The sequence below is a fragment of the Nycticebus coucang genome, chromosome 22 (assembly GCF_027406575.1).
Source record: "Nycticebus coucang isolate mNycCou1 chromosome 22, mNycCou1.pri, whole genome shotgun sequence".
NCBI classification, from domain to species: Eukaryota; Metazoa; Chordata; class Mammalia; order Primates; family Lorisidae; genus Nycticebus; species Nycticebus coucang.
Genome location: NC_069801.1, coordinates 40,927,123 through 40,953,011, shown reverse-complemented (window position 1 = coordinate 40,953,011; position 25,889 = coordinate 40,927,123). Strand labels below are relative to the sequence as shown.

Genomic DNA, 25,889 nt, shown 5'->3' with positions numbered 1-25,889 from the left:
ATTGAGGAGCTAGCCAGGCAGGGCCTAACAGTAGTAGGGCATTAAGAATTTTTTTTTTTTTTTTTTTTTTGAGACAGTCTCACTTTGTCACCCGTGATAGAATGCCATGGTGTCATAGGTCACAGCAACCTCAAACTCTTGGGCTCAATGATCCTCTTGCCTCAGCCTCCCAAGCAGCTGGGACTACAGGCACCCACCACAACGTCTGGCTATTTTTAGAGACAGGGTTTCACTCTTGAACCTGTGAGCTCAGGCAATCCACCCACCGCAGCATCCCAGAGTGCTAAGATTACCGGTGAGAGCCTGAACTCATTGGCTGCATAGTTCCTAGGCTTACAAGCTTTTAGTGGTACTTACTATGACTCAGATAATTCATGTTCCAAAACACAGAACCTGTATTCCATGCCCTATTCTTGGTCCTTTTTTTCAAGGCCAAACTGATGTTGTCCCTCAGCTCCCTTCCTATCAGCAATTCAAATGCTCTCTTGGCACTGTTCTCACAGAATATATTCTTTTTAAGAGACAGGGTCTCGCTCTTGTTCAGGCTGGTCTCAAACTCCTGAACTCAGGCGATCCATCTGCCTGGGAGTCCCAAAGTGCTGGGATTATAGGCATTATGCCTTCACACCCAGCCACTCACAGAATGTTTTGTGTGAGACAAGGTCTTAGTCTATTTACCCGGCTGGATTGTAGCAGTAGTCATAGCTCACTGCAGCCTCCAATTCCTGGGCTGGAGTGATCCTCCTAAGTAACTGGGGCTGTAAGGCATGTGCCACTGTGCCTAATTTTGGTTTGTTTGTTTTTTTGATACAGTCTTTATCTGTCACCTGGGCTAGAATGCCATGTTCTCAGCCTAGTTCACAGCAACCTCCCATTCCTGAGTTCAAGCAATCCTTCTGCCTCAGCCTCACAAGTAGCTGGGACTACAGGTACCTACAACACCCACCATATTTTTCTATTTTTAGTAGAAATGGGGTCTGTCTCTTGCTCAGGCTGGTTTTGAACTCCTGAGCTCAAGGGATCTTCCCACCTCAGGTTCCCAGAGTGGTAGGATTAGAGGTGTGAGCTGTACCTGCCCTAAGTTTTAATTTTTCAGAGACACAGTCTTGCTGTGTTGCCCAGGCTGGTCTCAAACTCCTAGGAATGAGCTGTCCTCTTGCTTCGGCCTCCCAAAGTGCTGGATTACAGGTATGAGCAACCACTCTCAGCCCGCACAGGATCTTTTAATGGGCCTTGTGCAGACGGCAATATGTAATACACAAGGGTGCCCGCTTTCTACTTGTAGTTCCTATTCCCAGGAGTCTTGTAAGCATCTAATAAACATAAAATAAATCACAGGAAGGAGAGTTTAGCACGTCACTGGACTAGTAGATGTGGAGGTGGCACTACCCTGAGGTTAAAGTTGCAGTAGTGTCCTTAGTCCCAGAAGGCTCAGATAAATCCCAGCCCTTCTCACACACCATACAAAAGACTGATTTTTTTTTCTCTTTATTATATACAATGTATAAACACATACAACAGAAAACAGGGATCATCTTGGGCCTCAAGAAACAGCAAGGAAGAGATCCCAGAAACATTTTTTTAAAGTAAAAGACATATCGATGCTCAGACCAAAGGGGTGGAAGGCAGGCCAGACCCAGCAGAGCTGGACTAAAGGCTCCTTTCTCCCTAGAGCCAGAACCACTGCAGAGTGCCCTCCACCAGCAGCCAGTCCACACAGGTAGCTAGCTGCCCAAGGGAAACTCTGCATGAGTGAGCATGCCCCTCTTGATAGAAAGGCAACACAGATAGTAACTAAAAGCTCCTCCTGAGGAAAAGGAAAGCAGTGTCTCACTTTCACCCCCTCCCCAGCTGCCCCGGATCCAGATGGCCCCATTAATGTGGCATTTACCAAAACCTGCCCAGCTCAGACCCTGACTAGACGCACCAGCTGCCCAAAGTTCACAGGGGAGGAAGGGAAGAGCCTGGTGAAACCCAAACATCTTTATTTGCAGTTGTCACTGGGGCCGTTTCTTGCTGCTTATCTGTTTGCTAGCCTGCTCTTCCAGCTGCATGGCCAGGCGCAAGGCCTTGATGACATCTAGAAGGAAGGGGTATTGGTGCACATGAGCTTAGTGGGGGTCTGGGAGGCCCCCATTCACTCAGAGCAGAGTTGCTATCATTTGCAGTCACCCAGGAGCCAGCAGAGGTCACCATTATCCACCCACACCCTGTCCAGCCACACTTACCTCGCAGAGCTGAGAAATGCTTGGCTTGCTGTGCCAGGGCAAATTCTGCTTTGTTCACAAAGGTCTCCAGGTCGTAGTCTGGCTGCTCCGTCATCTCAGAAAGCTCAAGCCAGCCTGGTCCTTGCTGTGACAACATAGGGAAAACTTGGGTCAGTTCTAATGATGACCAACCACTTTTAGCAAATCATTCATGGGACTTTACCATGTACACTGCAGACACCTGGGCAGATGCCATGCCTATGTCCCTGGCCTATGTTCTCCCTACTGACTCTTGCCCAGAGAAGCCCTCAGTTGAAATCCATCCTCTTCCTACTCCAAACTGGTTTCTATCCTGTGTCAGATAAATGGTATCATGGTCCTGTGCACAAGCCAGTAATCTGAGTGACTGTATTGTTACCTTACTTTCACCAAATCCTCCCACTTCCACCCCCAAATGACTTTTTTTTGCATCGTCATCCTTCCACTAAACGATTTTTTTTTTTTGAGACAATGTCTCACTATGTCACCCTCAGTAGAGTGTTGTAGCTCACAGCAACCTTAAGGTCTTGGGCTTAAGTGATTCTCTTGCCTCAGCCTCCCAAGTAGCTGGGACAACAGGCGCTCACCACAATGCCTGGCTATTTTTTGGTTGCAGTTGTCATTATTTGTCAGGCCCAGGCTGGATTCGAACCCCCAGCTCCGGTGTATGTGGCTGGCGCCCTAGCTGCTGAGCTACAGGCGCTGAGCCCCACTAAATGATTCTTAAACAGTTCTTGAATCTCATGCCCTCAATCCAGGCCCATGGCCATGGCAACACCTTTAACATCTTTTTTTTTTTTTTTTGACAGCCCTGGGTAGAGTGCAGTGGCGTAGCTCACAGCAACCTCCAACTCTTGGGCTCAAGCAATCCTCTTGCCTCAGTTTTTCTTTCTCTTTCTTTTTTTTCTTTTTTGTAGAGACAGAGTCACACTTTGTGGCCCTTGGTAGAGTGCCATGGCATCACATAGCTTACAGCAACCTCCAACTCCTGGGCTTAAGCGATTCTCTTGCCTCAGCCTCCGGAATAGCTGGGACTACAGGCGCCTGGCACAACACCCGGCTATTTTTTTGTTGCAGTTCGCAGTGGCTGGGTTTGAACCTGCCACCCTTACTATATGGGGCTGGCGCCTTATTGACTGAGCCACAGGCGCCGCCCGCAGTTTTTCTATTTTTAGTAAAGACGGGGTCTCACTTTTTGCTTATGCTGGTCTTGAACCCGTGAGCTCAAGCTATCCACCTGCCTCAGCCCCCCAGTGTGCTAGGATTACAGGCTGGGAGCTTACAGCATATGGTGATGTTTTACACGCATATCACTTAGCCTTCAAATATAGTCAACCTGACTCGCCTATTTTAGGGATGAAGAAACAGGCCCATTGAGGCTAAATAACTTTCACCAGCTTATAGATAGAAGTCAGGATTCATCTCAAGTTTTAAACTGACACTAACTATTACCTATACTTGATGTTTTTGGTCTTTGGTTTCAGCACAGGAGCTGGAACATTCATTGAATAAATAAGACAAGATCTCTGCATATGAATCACCCCTAAATCCTCAAGCCAAGAGCATGCAAGAGGGAGACTAGTTCTGGCTAGGAGCTCAGAGGAAAGTATACCTATGCCAGGCTGAAGAGGCTGTGGTCAACCTAGTAGCACACCTGGATTACCAGGCAGAGAATTGAGGAGAGCTAGTGTGCAGGGCTGTTTCTTGCCATCCTAACTTGAAGACTCATAGGAGTAAAGGTCAGGTCATGCTCCAGGAGTGACGCTGAGCATTCTTGAGGGTTGTCCTGGAGTGGCTATCCAGTCCCCTAGGGCCAGGGCCAGTTCCCCACCTGTATAATCTCCTTGAGCTCTTCCACAGCTCTGTCCTCCAGCTCCCTGATCTGAGTCATGGCTTCATTAAAGCTGGACATCTGGGAAGACAGTTCCTCCTCTTCCTTGGAGAACTAAGGGGACCAAGAGAAGAGACACAACTGTGACTCAGTTCCCATCTCAGCAGAGCACACTTCTCTCACCTGGCCCCGTCCTGTCTCTTACGTTGCCTGTCATGGAGGTCCCGTTAGAGCTGGCTCTCATGTCTTCTGTTTCCATTTGAATTGGTTGCTCTCCACTGGGTCCACTGTGGGGACTCAGCTCCTTGACCCTGAAGAAATGAGGTGTCAGATCCCACAGCAGCCCCCATAGTACTCACCAGAGTGTGGTACCACTTAGGTTGTGAAGCTTAAGGCTCTAAGGGGATGGAGCAGCAACTTTTCCACCAGCCAACAAGAGGTGGCTTAGACGTAAGCTAGACTGGAAAAGACCCTCCTACAAATGCTGACTCCCCACTAGGGCCTAAAATGGACTGGGAGAGGCCTAGCATCATGGCTGAACTCCTAAGCCTCAGATTAAGCATCATAGAATAACACATAGTAGGCCCTAGGACCCCAGAGACTCCTCTCCCCTCATCACTGCTATTCCCTTCCCCAGTTCTGCCCTCACCCCCCTGGCTGTAGGCACTAGTACCTGTCTGCGTATCTCAGTGTGTTTAAAGTATATTCACAGGAAGTTATCCCTGGTGAGATCATGGCAATCTGCAAAAGGAAAGGGGGGATGGATAGTTAAAGGCTGAAAATCAAGGGGAGAGTACTAGACAGCCTGCCCCTGGAGTGGCCTCTAGGAGGAGCCTCTTCAAGCTCCCAAGATCCACATGGTGTTTTGGGGTTTTTTTGAGATAGACTCTCATTATGTCACCCTCGGTAGAGTGCCATGGCGTCACAACTCACAGCAACCTTAAACTCTTGGGCTTAAGTAAGTCTCTTTCCTCAGCCTCCCGAGTAGCTGGGACTATAGGCGCCTGCCACAATGCCCAGCTATTTTTTGTTTGTAGTTGTTATTGTTGTTTAGCAGGCCCAGGCTGGGTTCGAACCCACCAGCCCAGGTGTATGTGGCTGACACCCTAGCCGCTGAGCTACAGGCACTGAACCAGATCCATGTGGTGTTGGTGGGAGGACCCATGCTGTGCTAGGCAACTTGCCCCATGGGCACTGTAAAGTTTTTTTTTGAGACAGAGTCTCATTTTGTTGCCCTCATTAGAGTGCCATGGCATCATAGCTCATAGCAGCCTCAAACTCTTGGGCTCAAGCAATTCTCTTGTCTCAGTGTTCCTTCCGAGTAGTTGGGACTACAGGTGCCTGCCACAACGTCCGACTATTTTTAGAGACGGGGGTCTCATACTTGCTCAGGCTGGTCTCAAACCTGTGAACTCAGGCAATCTACCTGCCTTGGCCTCCCAGAGTGCTAGGGGAACTGCAAATTAAGGTGCTTTAAACATCAGTGTCCTGCTTTCAAAGGCACATCTAATTATCTTCTTTATTCCTTTCCTGAGACATTCCTGCTATCAACGTTGTATCTCAAAGCTCAGTGGATCCTGCTGAAGACTTCAATTCACCTAGGCCAAGAGAGAATGCCTCAGGTGGAAAACTTTAGAGCTTAGTCAGAAAATCCCACCTTCCTCATGAAAAGTCCCCAACCCAGAAGATAGGAAAGAGAATATCCCCTGGAGGAAAGACATGGTAGAATTCATTTAGAAGGGCTTGGAGATGAAATAGGGAAGGGGAAGTCAAGGATGCACCCTCATGCTCCAGGTACCTACTAGGTGGGAGCCAGGGAACTCAAGGGAAACCATGGAAAAGAGGACTTCTCTCTCTGCTTATCAAAGGCCCGCCTTCTAAAATCTGAAACTTCCTTTCCATCCTGCAAACCAAGAGCTCTACCTACACATAGTAAAGGTAGTAAGTAGATCCTTTCCTTCCTACTTGGCAGGCCTTGAGGAGACTGGCCTCCAGTGTGGAAAAGCAGGGTGTAGAAACCCAGGCAGCCAGTGGTGTTCAGCCTCCTGCCTAGGGACAGGACTAAATGTCCTTACATAGCAACTCCTCCTCCTGTAAAGTCACCTCCAAAGTGACCATACTCACCATACAAGTCCTTGAGTTCTCCCCGATAAAGGAGTCCCTCAACACCTGTGTCAGTTTGCTCTCGCGGAACGGGGTGTGAGCCTTGTTCTGTCCCAGGGCCCTGATACACTCCTGTGGGGCAGCAGGAATAATTGAGATCTACACTTACACTATTCCCTTCCCTTCCCAGCAGCCCCCCAGGCTATCCACTTCTAGCCCCTGCTACCTTCAGCGCCAGGAGACTCTTGTTGATTTCTGCACCTTCCATGCGGGTCTGCCGGTCAGCACTGGAAGTGTCCGCACCACGCTCATTCCCTGCCAGATCCACCAAAGAGAACTTGCCATGCATTCTCCCTTTGGCTCGAAGAAGAATCTGGAAGCAGGCATGGGAGCGGGAGGAGTTGGAGTTGGCAAACGTCTGCCCAGAGGTTCTATGGCAAAGGAGGGCAAGGACAGGTTAGGAACTTCTGGGGTCACCAGCCTCTGTGGTAACCCAGTCCACAGCAGTAAGTTCTCTGGTAAGGGTGGAACACAGGTCAGGACTCCAGAAGCCCTGTGTCTTCCTGTCTCAGACCTTCCATGCTGTCCTCCTTAGACAGCAGCTTTCCCTACAGCTCTAGACCTAATACATATTCCTGGCAGCAAAATCAGTAAGAGATTCTGTGCCAGGGTCTTGGCTAGACCTGGGGACCTATAAAGTTCATGGGGAAGGATGAACTGCCTCTGCTAACGGTACACAGGGAAGAGGAAGCTATCATGAACCACTGGCCAAAACTTGAGGGCCTCACACCCGGAAGCCCCTTCCTGGGCATCCTTTAACTGCCCAGCACCCACTATACCAGGCCTAGGGACCTGGGGAAGAACACTCCCCCACTTCTATACAGAGGAACTATGGCTGCATTACTTCCAGCTTTGAATAGATACAGAACAAAGGATGGGAAAAGGAGCCACCCACAAAAGACAGGAAGCATGCCTTTGGGTTAAGAGCCTGCAAATAAAGCCCATCTTAGTTAGATTTAATACACTTTAACTAGGCTTTGATAGCCTGTGGCCCTGGGTCATCGACCCCATTGATATCCCTCCACCTTTTGTTTTGCTTTTTCTTATTTTTCTTTTTCCTTTTTTTTTGAGACAGTCTCAAGCTGTCGCCCTGGGTAGAGTGCCATGACATCACAGCTCACGGAAACCTCCAACTCTTACGCTCAAGCGATTCTCCTGCCTCAGCCTCCCAAGTAGCTGGGACTACAGGTGCCCACCACAATGCCCAGCTATTTTTTGGTTGTGGCTGTCGTTGTTTGGCGGGCCCGGCCTGGATTCGAACCCACCAGCTCAGGTGTATGTGGCTGGCGCCTTAGCCACTTGAGGCACAGGTGCTGACCCACTTTTTCTTATTTTTCCTTTCTTTCTTTTTTTGAGACAGAGTCTCACTATGTTGCCCTCGGTAGAGTGCTGTGGTGTCACAGCTCACAACAACCTCAAACTCTTGGGCTTAAGTGATTTTCTTGCCTCAGCCTCCCAAGTAGCTGGGACTACAGATACCTGCCACAATGCCTGGCTATTTTTTGTTGTAGTTATTATTGTTTAGTTGGCCCGGGCCAGGTTCGAACCCCTCAGCCTTGGGGTTATGTGCCTGGTGCTGTAACCAGTGTGCGACGGGTGCCAAGTCGCTTATTTTTGAGACAATTGCTCAGGCTGGAGTGCCATGGTGTCAACCTAGCTCACAGCAACCTCAACTCCCCAATTCAAGGGATCCTCCTGCCTCAACCTCTCAAGTAGCTGGGACTACAGGTATCCACCACACGCTCAGCTAATTTTTCTTTTTTTTTTTTTTTGGTAGAAAGAGGGTCTCGCTCTTGCTCTGGTGAGTGTCAAATTCCTGTGCTCAAGTGATCCTCCTCAGCCTCAGCCTCCCAGTGACCGCACCTGGCCCATTGATACCCCTTAAAGCAGAAGCTTTCACAGCCCTTGCCAAGGTGGGGAGAAGCACCACTCTGCAGAACCAGAAATGAGCTCAGAGTGAGCCCTTACACATCAACCATGTGTAAGACCCTACCCCTGATGAGACTCTGACCTGCAGGCACTGCCCATGTCGATCATCTTGATGACATCTTCAGCAGAGTTAACCAGATGTTCCTGCAGCCCCACCACCTGCACCTGCTGCTTGCCGTCCTCCAGCACTCGAAGCTTGGCCTTCTTGTTGAGCAGGTCAAACAGCTGTGCCAGGCAGATAGTTATCAGGCACCCACTCACCTCCCTCTGACAGAACCTGCCCAAGCTCAGGGAAGGGCCATCAGCAGGAAAGGCAGAAAGAATACAGGCTGACAGATCTCAGATTAACAGAGGGCAATACACTTGGGATCTGAACCAGGCTGTCTGTCTGATATGACTGCTACTTTCCTAGCTGTGTTGGCCTGGGCAAGTAAATTAACTGCTCTACTCTTGCTTTTTATCTGTAAAGCTGGGAGAAGAAAAGTGCTTAGAATAGTGCTTACTGGCTCGGTGCTTGTAGCTCAGCGGCTAGGGCTCCAGCCACGTGAACTGGAGCTGGCAGGTTCAAACCCAGCCTGGGCCTGCCAAATGACAGTAACTGCAACCAAAAATAGCCAGGCGTTGTAGCGGGTGCCTGTAGTCTCAGCTACTTGGGAGGTTGAGGCAAGAGAATAGCTTAAGCCCAAGAGTTTGAGGTTGCTGTGAGTTGTGATGCCATGGCACTCTACCAAGGGTGACACAGTCAGACTGTCTCTAAATAAATAAATAAATAGAAAGGGTGGTGCCTATGGCTCAGTGGGCAGGGCGCAGGCCCCATATACCAAGGGTGGCAGGTTTAAACCCAGCCCTGGCCAAACTGCAACAAAACAATAGCCGGGCGTTGTGGCAGGTGCCTGTAGTCCCAGCTACTCGGGAGGCTGACACAAGAGAATCGCCTAAGCCCAAGAAATGGAGTTGCTGTGAGCTGTGTGACGCCATGGCAGTCTACCATGGGCGATAAAGTGAAACTCTGTCTCTACAAAAAACAAACAAAAAAAACAAGAATAGTGCTTACTACACAATATCCTATTAATAATGGCGCACACAGGCAAATTTTACTCCTGAGGGGAGCCCTAAGGACTATTCCCTCTTCCTACATGTTGAGCTTGGGTGCCACCTCACCATTGGATTTTTTTTTTTTTTTGTCACCCTTGGTGGAGTGCTGTGGCATCACAGCACATAGCAACCTAAAACTTTTGTGCGTAAGCAATTCTGCCTCAGCCTCCCAAGTAACTGGGACTACAGGTGCCCACCACAATGCCTGGCTATTTTTTTTTTTTATATATATTTTTTAATATATAGGCCAAATGAGAAATTATAACTAAACTCCCAGCTATTTTTTAGAGACAAGGTCTCACTCTGGCTCAGGGCGGTCTCGAACCCGTGAGCTCAGATGATCTACCCACCTCGGCCTCCCAGAGTGCTAGGATTACGGGAGTGAGCCACCACTCCTGGCCCGGATAAAACTTTTCATGCACCGCAGGGCAAAGTGGCCTTTTCAAAGGCTTGATAGCTAACAGGTAGATTGGCTTCTACAACTTCTAGCCAACTTCAAGGTTTTAGAAAGTTTAGGGGCCCAACAGCACAAAAAACAGGCTTCCTGCCTGCTACCTTCCCATTGTAGATCTCGAAGAATGTCACATAGACTTCCAGGCCCAGTTTCCGGTAGCGGGGCTGATTCTTCAGCAGGAAGACGTCCCGGGCTGAGGGAGAGGATCTGGCTAAGTAAGCAACCTGCCTTTCTGTGCCCAACCTGGATGCGGCAGAACACACTACTTACAGGCCATGGCGTAGATCCCTTTGGATGCATTCTGAGCTTTCCCAGAGAGGTCTCCACCCATAGTCTGCAAAAGGAAGGGGTAGAACACCATTGGAAAGGATCTCTGGCCTAATCCAAAGCACTACTGGCTCCATCACAATGGGCCACACTACAGCCAGCAGGATGGATCTGCTAAGGCCCCTCCTTACATCTGGCATCAGTGAAGAGTATCTGGCGATAGAACATCTGCACTGGGGGAACCTTCTTCCTTTTTTTTTTTTTTTTTGAGGCACAGTCTCACTTTGTTACCCTTGGTAGAGTGTCATGGAGTCATAGCTCACAGTAACCTCAAACCCTTGGCTCAAGGGATCCTCTTGCCTCAGCTTCCCAAGTAGCTGGGACTATAGGCGCCGGCCACAACGCCTGGCTATTTTGAGACAGGGTCTCACTCTTTCTCACGCTGGTCTTGAACTCTTGAGCTCAGGCAATCCTCCTGACTCAGCCTCCCAGGATGCTAGGATTACAGGCATGAGCTACCACACCCGGCCTTGGCGGGTACTATCTGTAAGAAACTCATTGTCTAAGCCGGGCGTTGTGGCGGGCGCCTGTAATCCCAGCTGCTTGGGAGGCTGAGGCAGGAGAATCGTGGAAGCCCAAGAGCTAGAGGTTGCTGTGAGTCCTGTGTACATCATGGCACTCTACTGAAGGCTACTGAAGGCGGTAAGGTGAGACTCTGTCTCTACAAAAAAAAAAAAAAAAACTCATTGTCTAGCTGGACATTGTGTTGCATGCCTGTAGCCTCAGCTGCTTAGGAGGCTGAGGCAAGAGAATCGCTTAAGCCCAAGAGTTTGAGGTTTCTGTGAGCTGTGATGCCACGGCACCCTATCAAGGGCGACATAGTGAGACTTTGTCTCAAAAAAAAAAAAAAAAAAAGAAAGGAAACTCATTGTCTTCCTTTTCAGAGACCTAATAAGTTTCTTACTTTCTGTAAGAAACTCATTGTCTTCCTTTTCAGAGACCCAGTGGGAAGGCTCTCTCTGCCAGGCCTAAAATACTCACATGTGTCTTGCCACTTCCTGTCTGGCCATACGCAAAACAAGTTGCTTTTCCACCTTCAAATATTGTTTGTACCAGTGGTCTTGCTGTGAATCTAGGAGAAAGGATTAAGAAAGGAAGAGTGGGGCGGCACCTGTGGCTCAGTCGATAAGGTGCCAGACCCATATACCGAGGGTGGCGGGTTCAAACCCAGCCCCGGCCAAACTGCAACCAAAAAATAGCCGGGCGTTGTGGCGGGTGCCTGTAGTCCCAGCTACTCGGGAGGCTGAGGCAAGAGAATCGCTTAAGCCCAGGAGTTGGAGGTTGCTGTGAGCTGTGTGATGCCACGGCATTCTACCGAGGGCCATAAAGTGAGACTTTGTCTCTACAAAAAAAGGAAAGGAAGAGTGTGTTTGTTCCCACAATGTGCTCCTGGGCTATCCTTCCACTGCAGAGTTCCCAGGGCTCTTAATTCCTCTTTCTGAGAACAGCTCTCCTCTCTTCCCCCATTAGAGGGAGATTTATAAGTGAGGTTAGGGCCAGGAGAACCTATAAATCTAAAGTACCCCTGACCAACCAATGGTGGTGGTAGAGGGGATGCTACACTGTCAAGAGTGAGCTAATGGCCCATACTCTGAGCCGTCTGGCCCCTCTTCTGACCTCAGAGACACGGAATGAAAGCCTGAGCTTAGTAGTCAACTTCTAGCATCAGACACACTATAAAGATCAGGGGAAACCCTTTCAAGTAGGGCTCTAAATTATTTTAAGATTCATGGGGGCGGCGCCTGTGGCTCAGCGGGTAGGGCGCCGGTCCCATATGCCGGAGGTGGCAGGTTCAAACCCAGCCCCGGCCAAAAAAAAAAAAAAAAAAAAAAAAAAAAAAAAAAAAAAAAAGATTCATGGGCCACTTAGGTCTCTACTGTGTCTTTTATTTTTTAATAATGCTTTGAAAACATAAAAACCATTCTTAGTTTGAGAGCCACACAAAATGGGGTCAATGAACCATAGTTTGTCAGCCTCTGCTTAAGAACAGTGCTGTCCAGTAGACCTTTCCATGATAATGGAAATGTTTTCTATCTGGGCTGTCCAATAGTAGGCACTGCCACACATGGCTATTGATCACTTGAAATGTAGCTAAGATACTGAATTTTTTTTTTTCTTTTTGTGGTTTTTTTTGGCCGAGGATGGGTTTGAACCCGCCACCTCCAGCATATGGGACCAGCGCCCTACTCCTTGAGCCACAGGCGCCGCCCAAGACACTGAGTTTTTAATTTAATTTAAATGTTACTTAGATTTGAATAGCCTTATGAGGTTAGTGGGTAGTATTTTGGACAGACCAGATTTGGTGTTCCCTGTCTGCTAAGCCCAGTGGGTAAACTGGGGTTGCCATATAAGATACCTCTGGAGCCTGCCCAGCCCTGCTTCAGTGTAATGGGTTATACCTCACCCATGATCCACTCAAGGGACCTCAAAAGGTCCAAAAGGGCAGCTAGGATGGGCCTGAGAATTCAACATTCAACATTCCACATCAAAGAGGCAAGGACTAGCAGGTTTGAGCCCGGCCCAGGCCTGTCAAACAACAAGGACAACTGCAACCAAAAAATAGCTGGGCATTGTGGCTGGCACCTGTAGTCCTAGCTACTTGGGAGGCTAAGTGAAGAGAATTGCTTAAGCTTAAGAGTTTGAGGTTGTTGTGAGCTGTGATGCCATGGCACTCTACTTAGAGTGACATAATGAGCCTTATCTCAAAAAAAAAAAAAAAAAAAAAAAAAAGACAAGGAAGGGGAGAAAAAGAACTAACCTGTAGACGACTTCATTTGAAGCTGTTTCATCAAATGCAAAGTCAAAGCAGAATGCTTGGTTCTCCAGATACTTTGTTAAGTCTACTTTTAATTTAGGTTCATGTACCAAGAGGAAACACTTGCTAGGAATGGAAATCACATCAATTTCTTTCTTGGCCAATTCTGCAGAAGGAAAATATTTCAGGGGGTGCCCCTGGACACAGAGAGGCCCTCAGCTAGTCCTAAGCCTCTTCCTGACTAAATGGGGCTTACCTTGCTTGTTCAGTGGGCGTTTCCTGACACAGACGCATATCCTGTGCTCTTCGATCTGTAAGATGATAGAAGACAACCAATAGCAAAGGGTCAGAGCAAAATCAAAAGAAAGCTTGTCCGGACCCCTCCCTCCAATCCCGTATCTGGTCCAGTCAGGAGCCAAGATCTAATACTCCCTCCCCTAGTAGCTACTCCAGAGCACTGGATTGTTTCCAGTTTTCTCATTCTATTGAGTTTCAGTACTCCTTTCATGATTCTTACTTAAATAAGAATCTAGGCCAGGCATGGTGACTCACACCTGAATCCTAGCATGCTGGGAAGCCAAGGTGAGAGAATTGCTTGAACTCAGGTGTTCAAGACCAGCCTGTGCAAGAGCAAGACTCTGTCTCTACTAAAAATAGAAAAATTAGCCAGGTGCATGCCTGTAGTCCCAGTTACTTAGGAGGCTGAGGAAGAGGATTGCTTAAGCCCAATAAATTGAAGTTAGGTTAGGCTGACGCCCCTGCACTCTACCCAGGGCAACAAAGCAAGACTGCCAAAAATAAAAAGTAAAAAATCTAGCCAACTTTTGGTGGGGAGGTGCAGGAGGGTACTCAGACTCGCCCATCTGGGCTCACTAGCTCCAGTCCACTAAATAAAACAAAAAAATCAGGCCAGGTGAGTGGCTCAAGCCTGTAATCCTAGCATTCTGGGAGGCCGAGGCAGGTGGATTGCTTAAGCTCATCAGTTGGAGACCAGCCTAGCAAAACTGAGACCTCATCTCTACTAAAAATAGAAAAACTGAGGCAGGAGGATCACTTGAGCCCAAGAGTTGGAGGTTGCTGAGAGCTAAGATGGTACAGCACTCAGGGCAACAGCTTAAGACTGTCTCAAAAAAAAAAAAAAAAAAAAAAAAGAAAGAAAGAAAACTCAGTGGTTAGGGTGCCAACCACATATACTGGGGCTGGTGGGGTCAAACCCACCCCGGGCCTGCTAAACAATGACAACTACAAAAAAATAATAATAATAATAACCAGGCATTGTGGTGGGCACCTGTAGTCCCAGCTACTTGGGAGGCTGAGACAAGAGAATTACTTGAGCCCAAGAGTTTGAGGTTTCTGTGAGCCGTTACGCCATGGCACTCTACCGAGGGTGACACAGTGAGACTCTGTCTCAAAAAAAAAAAAAAAAAAAATCAAAGGTAAGTGAAGACTCCTGTATGCCTTCATTCCTATGCAGGGGTTCTCAAACTGTGGCTCGCGGGCCACATGAGGTGGTGTGATTGTATTTATTCCCGTTTTGTTTTTTACCTCAAAATAAGATATGTGCAGTGTGCATAGGAATTTGTTCAGTTTTTTTTTTAAACTATAATCCAGCCCTCCAACGGTCTGAAGGACAGTGAATTGGCCCCGTTTAAAAAGTTTGAGGACCCCTGCAAGAGTTTTCTGTCCCTCAATTGTACACTTAATTACTCACGGAAGACAGATGGAAGTCCTTTGGATTTACTTACAGGATCAGTCATAGTAAGTGGATGACATTCCAGAGTAGCCCGAAATTCTTTTATCATTCGGGCAAATTCCCAGTTTGGAAAACTGTTGTCATACTCCTGTTTGAGAGAAGAGTGGAAAAAGGACAGACAGTGAAGAAAGTCAGTGCTACGCATGAAGGGCATGCACATGACCCTTCATAATTGATGATGTCCCCATGTTGGCTCTAGGCTGAGAAGCCAAGTACAAAGCCCTGGGGAACAGAGATTGGCAGGAGGGCCTACGCATGCACCAACATGCTAGAAACTGGGACTAAGGACACAGCACCACATCTGAAGAGGCACAGTAGCAGGCTGGGCTCTCCCAGAGCAAATAACCCAGCTAAGGGGACTCCACTCCCAACCAACACATACAACTGTGCCCAGTGGCTCCTCTGGCCACCACAAGACATGAGCATGTGATAGGCTTGCTCACTGGACAAATTGGCATCAAAGATTCTTCATCTGTGGGCCTTCAGAAACATTCTGAATTATTTGTTCTCTGAATCCAGATGAGAAACCAGTTAAATTTCCTGGTATCAGAACTGAAGCATCAGATATGCTGGGGTCTCAACTGAATCTCTGTTGCCTATAGGATTTCAAGAAAGGTACCTGGGCTCGCTTTATTCTCATTTCAGAGTTCTGGGCCCTCTTCTCTTCTCGCTTATTCTTCATTTTTTCCATTTCCTTCACAAGACATGATTTTCTTCGAACTGGGGGAGAAAACAAGGAAGCCCACTTTATTACCAGTCTACGCCAGTGGCTGGTTTTCTCTGGCTGTTTTACTAAGTACAGGGCCTATCCTAGGCATTGGTATTCTCCAGATCCTTGCTCTTAACTCACTATACCCAAGGAGAAACAATGAATGTGACTCTTGGGATAGACAAGTCAACAGAGTAGTGATTTAGCCAATGTGAGGTCAGAGTAGTGGTAACAGCACTCTAGTTCTAACTGAAGTTCTGAATCTTGGCTATTTTCTCAAACAACCAAAAAAGGATGAGACAGTCCCCATTTGGGTTGTTCTACAGGTGTCATCAAAGACCTTAGCTGTGACAACACCTCAAGGTCAGAGGCCTTCTGCTCAATCTTTCACCTCCTGTGAAAGACTGATTCCATGGCCACACGAAGATATGTCCCCATGTGACATACAGGGCTTGTACCCAGGTGCCAAGGTAGGCCAGGATTCTAACAGGATGGTAACTACATGCCCTGCACTCGGAACAGAACAGCAGACAGCTCAGCATATCTACCTGTGTTCCCAGTGTTTGCAGAAGAGCTTCCTCGAATGGGATGCACTTGCTCTTCCTCACTGACCATTGTCAATGGTATTTCAGCCACTGCAGGGCAGGAGGGCCTAGGGGGAGCAGCTGTTGGGGAACAAGAGTCACTGGAGAAACAGTACACTGCAGATGCCTCATCTGAGACCCAGCAGGTCATGGACCAGGAGGAAGGCTACTGGCTGCCATCTCAGCAAGGGCTCAGGTGGAGCTCAGGCTCTTCCCTTCACCTCAGACCACACGCCTGAACTCAACTGATCCTCAAGGGCTGGCTCCTGGGTCCAATTTATCTTAAAGGGTCTATAAATAGCTTGATATGGGCTTTGCCATGAAGGGAATAGGAATAGCCTTTGAAGGCTTGAGCTCTTTAGACTTGACTCAAGTGTGGATTTTCAGGCCAGGCTCCATTAGGGAGAAAAGCTAGGCCTTTCTGACTTCTCCAAAGCTTCAGGAACCCAAGCAGTTAATAGGAGCAATGACTAAAGAGCCAGGGGTGACAGGGAACTTGGGGAACAACTAACCATACTGATTCAATACAGAAAGGTGCAATTCACGACACCTCATTACTTCCCATGCCTGAGCATGACCCTTTCATTTACCTTCATCTCAATAGAGCTGAATTTGATGTATGTAAAGTGTAACCGTTGCATGTCTTACAAAACTTACATCTTCTTTATAAAAATCTATCAATGTTGACAGACAATTGACTTTTTTTCTTTGAGACAAAGAGTCTTACTTTCTTGCCCCTGGTAGAGTGCTGTGGTGTCATAGCTCACAGCAACCTCAATCTCTTAGCCTCAAGCAATTCTTTTGCTTCAACCTCCCGAGTAGCTGGGACTATAGGCACTTATCACAATGCCTGGCTTTTTAGAGACGGGGTCTCACTCTTGCTCAGGCTGGTCTCAAACTCGTGAGCTCAAGCAATGCACCCACCTTGGCTTCTCAGAGTGCTGAGATTACAGGTGTGAGCCACCGTGTCCGGTCTACAATTGACATTTAAAAAAATTCTTTTTTAAATTCCATTTATATTCGCTCAGCACCTGTAGCTCAGAGGCTAGGGCACCAGCCACATGCACCAGAGCTGGCAGGTTCGAATCCAGCCCAGCCTGCCAAACAATGACAACTACAAGCAAAAAAAAATGACAACTACAAGCAAAAAATAGTTGGGTGCTGTGGCAGGCGCCTGTAGTCCCAGCTACTTGAGAGCCTGAGGCAAGAGAATTGCTTAAGCCCAAGAGCTGAAGTTGCTGTGACTGTGATGCCACTGCATTCTACCAAAGGTGAGACTACAAAGTGAGACTATTTCAAAAAAAAAAAAAAAAAAAAAAAGGGTGGCTGTGGCTCAGTGAGTAGGGCGCCGGCCCCATATACTGAGGGTGGCAGGTTCAAACCCAGCCCCGGCCAAACTGCAACAATAAAAAAAAAAAAAAGCTGAGCATTGTGGCAGCCATTGTAGTCCCAGCTACTCAGGAGGCTGAAACAAGAGAATCGCCTAAGCCCAAGAGCTGGAAGTTGCTGTGAGCTGTGATGCCACGGCAATCTACCGAGGGCAACAAAATGAGATTGTCTCTAAAATAAATAAATAAAAAGAAAGAAAATAAAATTCCATTTATATAGTCTGCATGACACCACCTGTAATCCTAGCACTCTAGGAAGCGGAGGTGGGTAGATTATTGCTCAAGCTCAGGAATCTAAGGTTGCTGTGAGCTAGGCTAACACCACGGCACTCTATCCAAGGCAACTGAGAATCTGTCTCAAACAAACAAACAAAAAAGGCCTGGCAGGGTGGCTCATGCCTGTTATCCTAGCACTTTGGGAGGCCGAGACAGGTGGATAGCTTGAGCTCATGAGTTTGAGACCAGCCTGAGCAAAATTAAGACCCCGTCTATACTAAAATAGAAAAACTGAGGCAAGAGGATCACTTGAGCCCAAGAATTGGAGGTTGCTATGATCTATAACACCACAGCACTCTACCCAGGGCAATAGCTTGAGACTCTTATCTCAGAAAAAAAAAAAAAATTATATAAAGTGTAAAAAGAGAAATAGCTAATTTGTGTCATTGTAAGTCAGGACTATGGGTATCCTTGGAGGGATTAGGAACTGGAAGCATGCCTAAAGGGCACTTTTAGGGTGCTGGTAAGGCTCTGGTCTAGGTGTTAGTTACATGAGTATTTTCAGTTTGTGAAAATTCATTGAACTATATACTCAATGCTATGTGCCATTTCTGTATTTGTTATGTTTCAATTACATTAAAAAATAAAGGTAGAAAGAGATGATTTCCAGATAAGGAAGCAGTGTTGTGGGGCAGACCCAGAACAGTGCTAGAGCCAGGGCAGTGGAAGAATCATAGGTTATTCTACCACAGGGACAGGATAATGTGCGAGGAGCCTGCACCAGCATCTCAAATAGGGAGAGCACATTCATTACTCACTGGGAACTGAAAACTGCTTGCGGGAGTTTGCAGATCCAGGCAATTCCACCTCCATATCATTCTCCTGAGTGGTGATGCAAACCTCTGGGACAGTTGACATGCGAGTAGAGCGACTTCGAAGACCTAAAGAACCAAGGGCAGCACCCAGTCAGTGCTGTGTGGTCAGGAAGGCCAATGGGGGAAGGAGGAGAGTGATGAGGCAAACCTCCAAGGCTCTGTACAAGGTAAGATGGGTCCTAACCAGCACATAGAATGGGACTGCTGCCATTCCCACGTTTCCTGCAGGCCCAGATGGTACACCCAGCAAGAGCACGCAGCACACCATCCAGGCCCAGCTCAGGCTTGTGATGGCACCACATCTACCCAGGGCCCCTAGAACCTAAAGCTCCAGTCAAATATTCTCTAGGTCCTTGAGGTTATCTCAATCACTCCAGGACAAAGGTAACTACTGAGACTGCATAGCTGTGCAGGCTCACCAGCCTTGTACACCTGGCTCTGAATAATAAGCTAGATTTCTAACTGGGCATTGTGGCAGGTGCCTATAGTTCCAGCTACTCCGGGCTGAGGCAAGAAGATCACGTGAGCCCAAGAATTTGAGGTTGCTGTGAGCTATGATGTCTCAAAAATAAATAAGGTGGACAGTTTATGCTTACAGCCACCACCTCTGGTCACAGTCCATCACATAGCCATTGTAGGTTTATACCGATTACTGAAGAGAAAGACCAGCCTTCTCCTAGACCACAAGACTTTGATGTTATTCTTCCGTACCCCACACCCCCCATTCTCCACAGCACTTCTAAGCAGCACAAATCTAGGTATCTGCCTTTCTCAAAGCCTCACTCCAAGGCACACTGTTCCTTAGAGGAGGCTGAGCCCTGAGGAAAGAAAACAAGTCTGTCAGTGGCTGATTCCCGCTCTCTTCAGCACCAGGCTATGGATTCTATAGGAAAGGTTTCTAGGCCAGTCAATAAATTTCTCAAATATACAAGGTCCCTTAGAGATTGGCCTCATAGCAATAGTTAGATTCTTTGTCACTAAGATACTTGGAGCACAGGGCAAGACTCAGCATACACATAAGCCACCTGTAAAGTGGAGCAATGAGTCTATTTCTCAGCCTCCACAACTCTTGAGCTCCAGGAACATCATTCCCGATACAAACTCCATGACAAAAACCTGGTAGAAATCCAGTTACCTTCTTTTGGAGCGGGAATTTTGGAGTTGACCGATCTGCGTTTTTGTTTCTGAAAAACAAAACAAACCATTACAATATAAGGCTCTTATCAATTCTCAAGGACCTAGGTGCTGGGCTGAAGTCCCAGGCAGTCCCAGAAAATAAATCAGCAAAGAGTCAATAAGCAAAGTGAATCCTCTTGGGCACTGGCTATAGCCAGGTGATAGGTACCTACCTGGACTGTTACATCTTCCTGCAGGGGCAGATTATCCTTTGGGTGTAAGGGAAGAAGCTGTAAGAGTTCTGGGTTTATTGAAGCCACATCCCCAAAATCAATCTGCAAAGAGCAAGTGAAAGCTTCAGTAAAATATAACATATTCAATCCAAATACATCTCTGCATCCAAGGCTACCTCTAGATTCAAACTACCAACTTTAAGTTCTAAATATGAATAACTATAAAAACAAATAGTTATTCCTTAGTAATGATTTACCATCTAGGTGGATATGGGTTTCTGATTTCCAGGCCAACAGTAGCTGTCAGTGATGAGAATGAGGTGAAGAGAAGCTGACAGGCAAGCAACAGGTAGTCCACACTAGATCTAGGCCACTTGGCTCCCCTACTCTTCTGGGCAGGGGGGGTCTGCTGGGCACAAGCACCCCAAGCACCTCTAGCTAGCTGACACAGAGGAAATAATTTCAAACTGGTGATAGTCGAAATGGATGGCCCTTCAGGATCTTATGGGCAAGGACAAGTTCCCAACAGCTGCTACTTAACCCTAAGTCTACCTACATTTTCTATTGGCCCAGAAACTTCTTCCCCAGTTATAGCTTCCTGCTCATGCCTTACCTATGTCCTGCTCACACCCGCAGTGAGGTCATAATTCTAGGTTTACATCATCAGAGTCCTTCAATCCTCTAGGAACAATTCAAACTTCACAGTAAGTTCAAACACACCAAATTAGCTTGGATATATGTATTTCAAAATGTGACAGAGCTGAAGCATATACTCCAGGATGACAGTTTTATTGCCTAAATATGCAACTAGCATATTTACTATGTAGCTTATGCAAACTTTTATTAGGCATCAGTAAGATAAGAGTGTGGGGAAAAATATTCTTTTTTTTTTTTTTTTGTAGAGACAGTCTCACTTCATGGCCCTCTGTAGAGTGCCGTGGCCTCACACAGCTCACAGCAACCTCCAACTCCTGGGCCCAAGCAATTCTCTTGCCTCAGCCTCCCGAGAAGCTGGGACCACAGGCGCCTGCCACAATGCCCGGCTATTTCCTGGTTGCAGTTTGGCTGGGGCTGGGTTTGAACCCGCCACCCTCGGCACATGGGGCCGGCGCCTTACCGACTGAGCCACAGGCGCCGCCTGGGGAAAAATATTCAATGATGAATTAAAACACATAACCCCAGGGCGGCGCCTGTGGCTCAGTGGGTAGGGAGCCGGCACCATATACTGAGGGTGGCAGGTTCAAACCCAGTGCAACAAAAAAATAGCCGGGCGTTATGGGGGATGCCTTTAGTCCCAGCTACTCAGGAGGCTGAGGCAAGAGAATCACCTAAGCCCAGGAGTTGGAGGTTGCTGTGAGCTGTGTGATGCCACGGCACTCTACTGAGGGCGATAAAGTGAGACTCTGTCTCTACAAAACAAAACAAAACAAAACAAAACAAACTGTGGTCTTTGGTGAGCTCAAATTCTAATGAATGCACAAAAGAATAGACATTAAAGTATAATTGGCTTTATAAAGAAAACATTTTTTATGTGGGAGTTTTTTTTAATAGTTCTCTTATGTTTCAAGTCCTCAGATCAGTAAGAATTGCTGACCAGAAATTTCTTTTTGGTGCACTGATACATTCCTTTTTGAGTTTCTTTCCTAAGAATGGCAGAACCTCCTTGCAGCTTTAACTACAGAGCCTCACACCAAAGAGCAAGTGAAAGTTTGTCTGGAAAAGAGAAGGATATGCGCCACAGACTGTGCCCAAGGATTCACTGAATCTGCATACAATGGTGAAAGAATGACCAATATTGACTCAGTGCCGTAGCTCAGCGGCTAGAGCGCTGGCCACACACACAGGAGCTGGGGGGTTCAAACCCAGTCCGGGCCTGCCAAACAACAATGACAACTATAACCAGAAAATAGCTGAGCGTGTGGCAGGCGCCTGTAGTCCCAGCTACTCAGGAGGCTGAGGTAAGAGAATCGCTTAAGCCCAAGAGTTTGAGGTTGCTGTGAGCTGTGACACCACAGCAGTGTACTGAGGCTAACATAGTAAGACTGTCTCAAAAAAAAAAAAAAAAAAAAAGACCAATATTAACCCCTAGCTCATTATAATACTAAAATCCCTGCCCCGAGAGAGACATATCCACCATTTTTTTGTTCCCATGTGTGATGTATGTACTAGCATGATTTCTCATTGCACTTTTCGTGTCCTATACTCCACCCCAAACATGTAATTATGTTCACTCTCCTTATGAATTATTCATTTTCACTTTTTCTTTTTTTTTAGAGACAGAGTCTCGGGTGGCACCTGTGGCTCAGTGAGTAGGGCGCCGGCCCCATATACCGAGGGTGGCGGGTTCAAACCCAGCCCCAGCTGAACTGCAATCAAAAAATAGCCGGGCGTTGTGGCGGGCGCCTGTAGTCCCAGCTGCTCAGGAGGCTGAGGCAGGAGAATCGCTGAAGCCCAAGAGCTGGAGGTTGCTGTGAGTCCTGTGATGTCATGGCACTCTACCAAGAGTGGTAAAGTGAGACTCTGTCTCTACAAAAAAAAAAGAGACAGAGTCTCACTTTGTTACCCTCAGTAGAGTGCAGTGGCATCACAGCTCACAGCAACCTCCAGCTTTTGGGCTTAGAGAATTCTCTTGCCTCAGCCTCCTGAGCAGCTGGGACTACAGGCATTCGCCACAACATCTGGCTATTTTTCTGTTGCAATTTGGCTGGGGTCAGGTTTGAACTGCCACCCTCAGTATACGGGGCTGGTGCCCTACTCACTGAACCACAGGCGCCACCCTATTCATTTTCACTTTCATGAAAAAGAAAAAAAAAAAAAAAAACAAACCCTGACCCTGTTGGTTGAGGAGGTGGATTATGAGGCATTCCATACTTTCCCCTCCCAGTAGATCTCCTGCAATAAATTCTTTCTTCCTTGACAATCCTCCATGTCTCAGTAATTGGCTTTCTATGTGGCAAGCAGGTGGGTTGTTTACAAAAGCAGAATGGGCTGAGGATCAAAATCACCGAATACAAAAGCTGGCAAGTACTTCAGTAAACACATGCCTGTCAACATTTCTTAGACAACTACAAACTTTGTCCACATACCTCCCCCATATGCAACCCTCAAACTACAAGAAGCATAAACCACACAGGAGACCAGAATACTAACCCTACCTCTAACATTAATCGATTCTCCTATTAATGATTCAGGGTAAACAGCCCAGGAGAAACAAGAGTTAAGAGTATGAAGGCAGCAAGGTATTAGGCATAGTCAGACTGGTGAGTTGCTCATTTGCCAGGGTACAGTATGCTTTGGAAGAAGAGTGTGTGGTTTTTAGGGTCAGATCTTTTTTTTTTTTTTTTTTTTAGACAGAGCCTCACGCTGTCCCCCTGGGTAGAGTAGCTACCCATGGCACCATAGCTCACAGCAACCTCAAATTCCTGGGCTTAAGCGATTCTCTTGCCTCAGCCTCCCAAGTAGCTGGGACTACAGGCACTCACCACAACGCCCGGCTATTTTTTGGTTGCAGCCATCATTGTTGTTTGGCAGGCCCAGGCTGGATTCCAACCCTCCAGCTCTGATGTATGTGGCTGGCACCTTAGCCACCAAGCCAGACTCAGATCTTGAAAAGCATAGAGCTCCACTAAGAAATCTGGACCTGGGCGGCGTCAGGGCTCAGTGAGTAGGGTGTTGGCCCCATACACCAAGGGTGGCGGGTTTGAACCTGCCCCTGGCCAACCTGCAACAAAAACTAGCCAGGTGTTGTGACAGGAGCCTGTAGTCCCAGCTACTCGGGAGGCTGAGGCAAGAGAATCACCTAAGCCCAAGAGCTGGAGGTTGCTGTGAACTGTGACACCATGGCACTCTACTGAGGGCGACAAAATGAGACTCTGTCTCTTAAAAAAAAAGAAAGAGTCTCCCACCTGTAGCTCAAGCAGCTAAGGCGCCAGCCACAAACACCTGAGCTGGCGGGTTCGAATCTAGCCTGGGCCCGCCAAACAACGATGGCTGCAACCAAAAAATAGCCGGGCGTTGTGGTGGGCGCCTGTAGTCCCAGCTACTTGGGAGGCAGAGGCAGGAGAATCGCTTAAGCCCAGGAGTTGGAGGTTGTTGTGAGCTGTGATGCTACAGCACTCTACCCAGGGCAACAGCAGAATGGGCTGAGGATCAAAATCACCAAATACAAAAGCTAACCTTTTGGTTAGGAGAGGCTCTGTCTCAAAAAAATTAATTAATTAATTAAAAAAAAGATTAAAGAGAACTGCACACCATCAGAAACTACGCTCTCACAAGTTTCATTTCCACACAGATCCTTTATGTAGGAAGACGTTAAACATGGTAGAGGCACTCTTAAGGAACCTACCTCTTTGCCCTTTATGGTACCTCCTTCTGTCCATTCCACTGCAACACAGGATTTCTCCAAGTTCACAGTCTTTACGTTGGCACTGTGAATTAAGCCTATAGTATGAAAAGACCAGAGTTACAGAGATTTGTTTCCTGAGGACTTTACTTTTAGAATCTCACAGAGTTTCCCAAGGTGGAGTTTACCTGAATGAAGAGGCAGCTGTCTTCCTTTCTTTCTTTTTTAACATAGAGACAAATAAACCTGGGACTATACCTTTAAACTATTTTACAGTGAGGTGGACATGGGAAAGGTCTTAAAATCAAGCTGTATGGTATAGGATTCACCCACCCACACTCAAAAGAGTGTCTACAATGGAATAAAGGTATGTTTGAGCAAGGGAGGGCCTAGTCGTTAAGACTTAAGGACTTGTTCAATGTAAGCATTTCACATTGTATATCGAAGCAGTACCCTGAACCCTATAAATGCATCAATGTACAAAGTTATGATTTAATAAAAAACAATTAAAAAAAAAAAGACTTAAGGACTTAAGCCTTAAGTGAACTATTCTTTAACACAGCATTGAGAATCTAGCCCCCTCGGGTTTTCATAACTCACTTCTGCTGGTCATGTCTGATCATTCTCCTAATGATATGTATTAGACCTGCTGGAGCAGCAGTAGCTACTTAATCAAAAGAGAACTGGATTACAAGCTTTTCAAGAGCAAGGACTTGTATCGTTTACGCTAAATACAGTGCCTGACATACTGCATATACGCAGTATTGTTTGTTTGTTTTTTGAGTCTCACCATGGCGCCCTCGGTAGACTGCCATGACATCACAGCTCACAGCAACCTCAAACTCTTGGGCTTAAGCGATTCTCTTGCCTCAGCCTACCAAGTAGCTAGGGCTATAGGCGCCTGCCACAATGCCCGGCTATTTTTTGTTGTTTTTGCAGTTGTCATAGTTGTTTAGCTGGCCCAGGCTGGGTTCGAACCCGCTAACCTGGGTGTATGTGGTCGGCGCCCTACCCACTGAGCTACAGGCACGGCCAACTGCGCAGTATTTATTGGAGAGTAGAGAGGCCCGGGAGCCGAGGTCCTCACAAGAGCAGAGAAGTTTCTTTCTTTTTTTTTTTTTTTTTGTAGAGACAGAGTCTCACTTTATGGCCCTCGGTAGAGTGCCATGGCATCACACAGCTCACAGCGACCTCCAACTCCTGGGCTTAAGCGATTCTCTTGCCTCAGCCTCCCAAGTAGCTGGGACTACAGGCGCCCGCCACAACGCCCAGCTATTTTTTGGTTGCAGTTCAGCTGGGGCCGGGTTTGAACCCGCAACCCTCAGTATATGAGGCCGGCGCCTTACCAACTGAGCCACAGGCGCCGCCCGTAGAGCAGAGGAGTTTCAAGAGAGAATTCTGGAAGGGAATCTAGAAGTCCTAACTTCCCTGGGAGGTCCAATAACTCTAGAGTAGCTCCGTCCACCATGGAGGGCGGGCAAAGGACCCACTGCCAGATCAGGTGCCTCTACACTTCTGCAGAAAAGACTGACCGCTAGAGAAGAGACCGGATTTTGGTGTGGGGGTGACAGGATGGGAAGCAGAAAACTCAACAGTATCTCAAGGCCCTGCCATTTGGGAGCAAGGGCTTACGGGTGTCGGGACCCCGACCCTCTCGCCATTACTGCGCTGGGACCCCGACTCTTACCATTACTGCGTTGGATCTTGATGGCAAGACCGGGAAACAGGCGGGCCTGAAGCGACGAGTCCATGGGCATTTGGAGGGTTCGCTGAGAAAAGCAAAGTGCTTTAAAAAAAAGAAAAGAAAAAGAAAACACACACACAACTAACTCTGCAAACTCTACGATGTCTTAACGCCGTACAAACCGCCGTA

The 25,889-nt window shown here is 47.4% G+C and overlaps 1 protein-coding gene across 3 annotated transcripts; it reads right to left on the bottom strand.

Moving 5' to 3' along the window:
• Nucleotides 1-1,453: 1,453 nt before the first annotated feature.
• KIF2C (kinesin family member 2C) lies at nt 1,454-25,889 on the bottom strand. Of its 3 annotated transcripts, none has more exons than XM_053575971.1 (21): nt 25,704-25,889; nt 24,020-24,114; nt 19,675-19,776; nt 19,461-19,509; nt 18,269-18,391; nt 15,811-15,927; nt 15,173-15,273; nt 14,546-14,641; nt 13,057-13,111; nt 12,804-12,966; nt 11,027-11,117; nt 9,989-10,052; nt 9,820-9,911; nt 8,252-8,394; nt 6,407-6,611; nt 6,202-6,312; nt 4,751-4,818; nt 4,283-4,388; nt 4,078-4,191; nt 2,229-2,352; nt 1,454-2,080 (listed from the first exon to the last, which is right to left on the bottom strand). In XM_053575971.1, exons 1-21 carry the CDS (start codon nt 25,771-25,773, stop codon nt 1,998-2,000), a joined length of 2,172 nt encoding a protein of 723 aa, XP_053431946.1. In that variant the 5' UTR covers nt 25,774-25,889; the 3' UTR covers nt 1,454-1,997. The 3 variants fall into 3 exon arrangements, with proteins under 3 accessions (XP_053431946.1, XP_053431948.1, XP_053431947.1); XM_053575973.1 differs by having other exon boundaries at nt 19,675-19,710; nt 24,040-24,114; nt 25,704-25,729; XM_053575972.1 differs by lacking the exon at nt 15,811-15,927.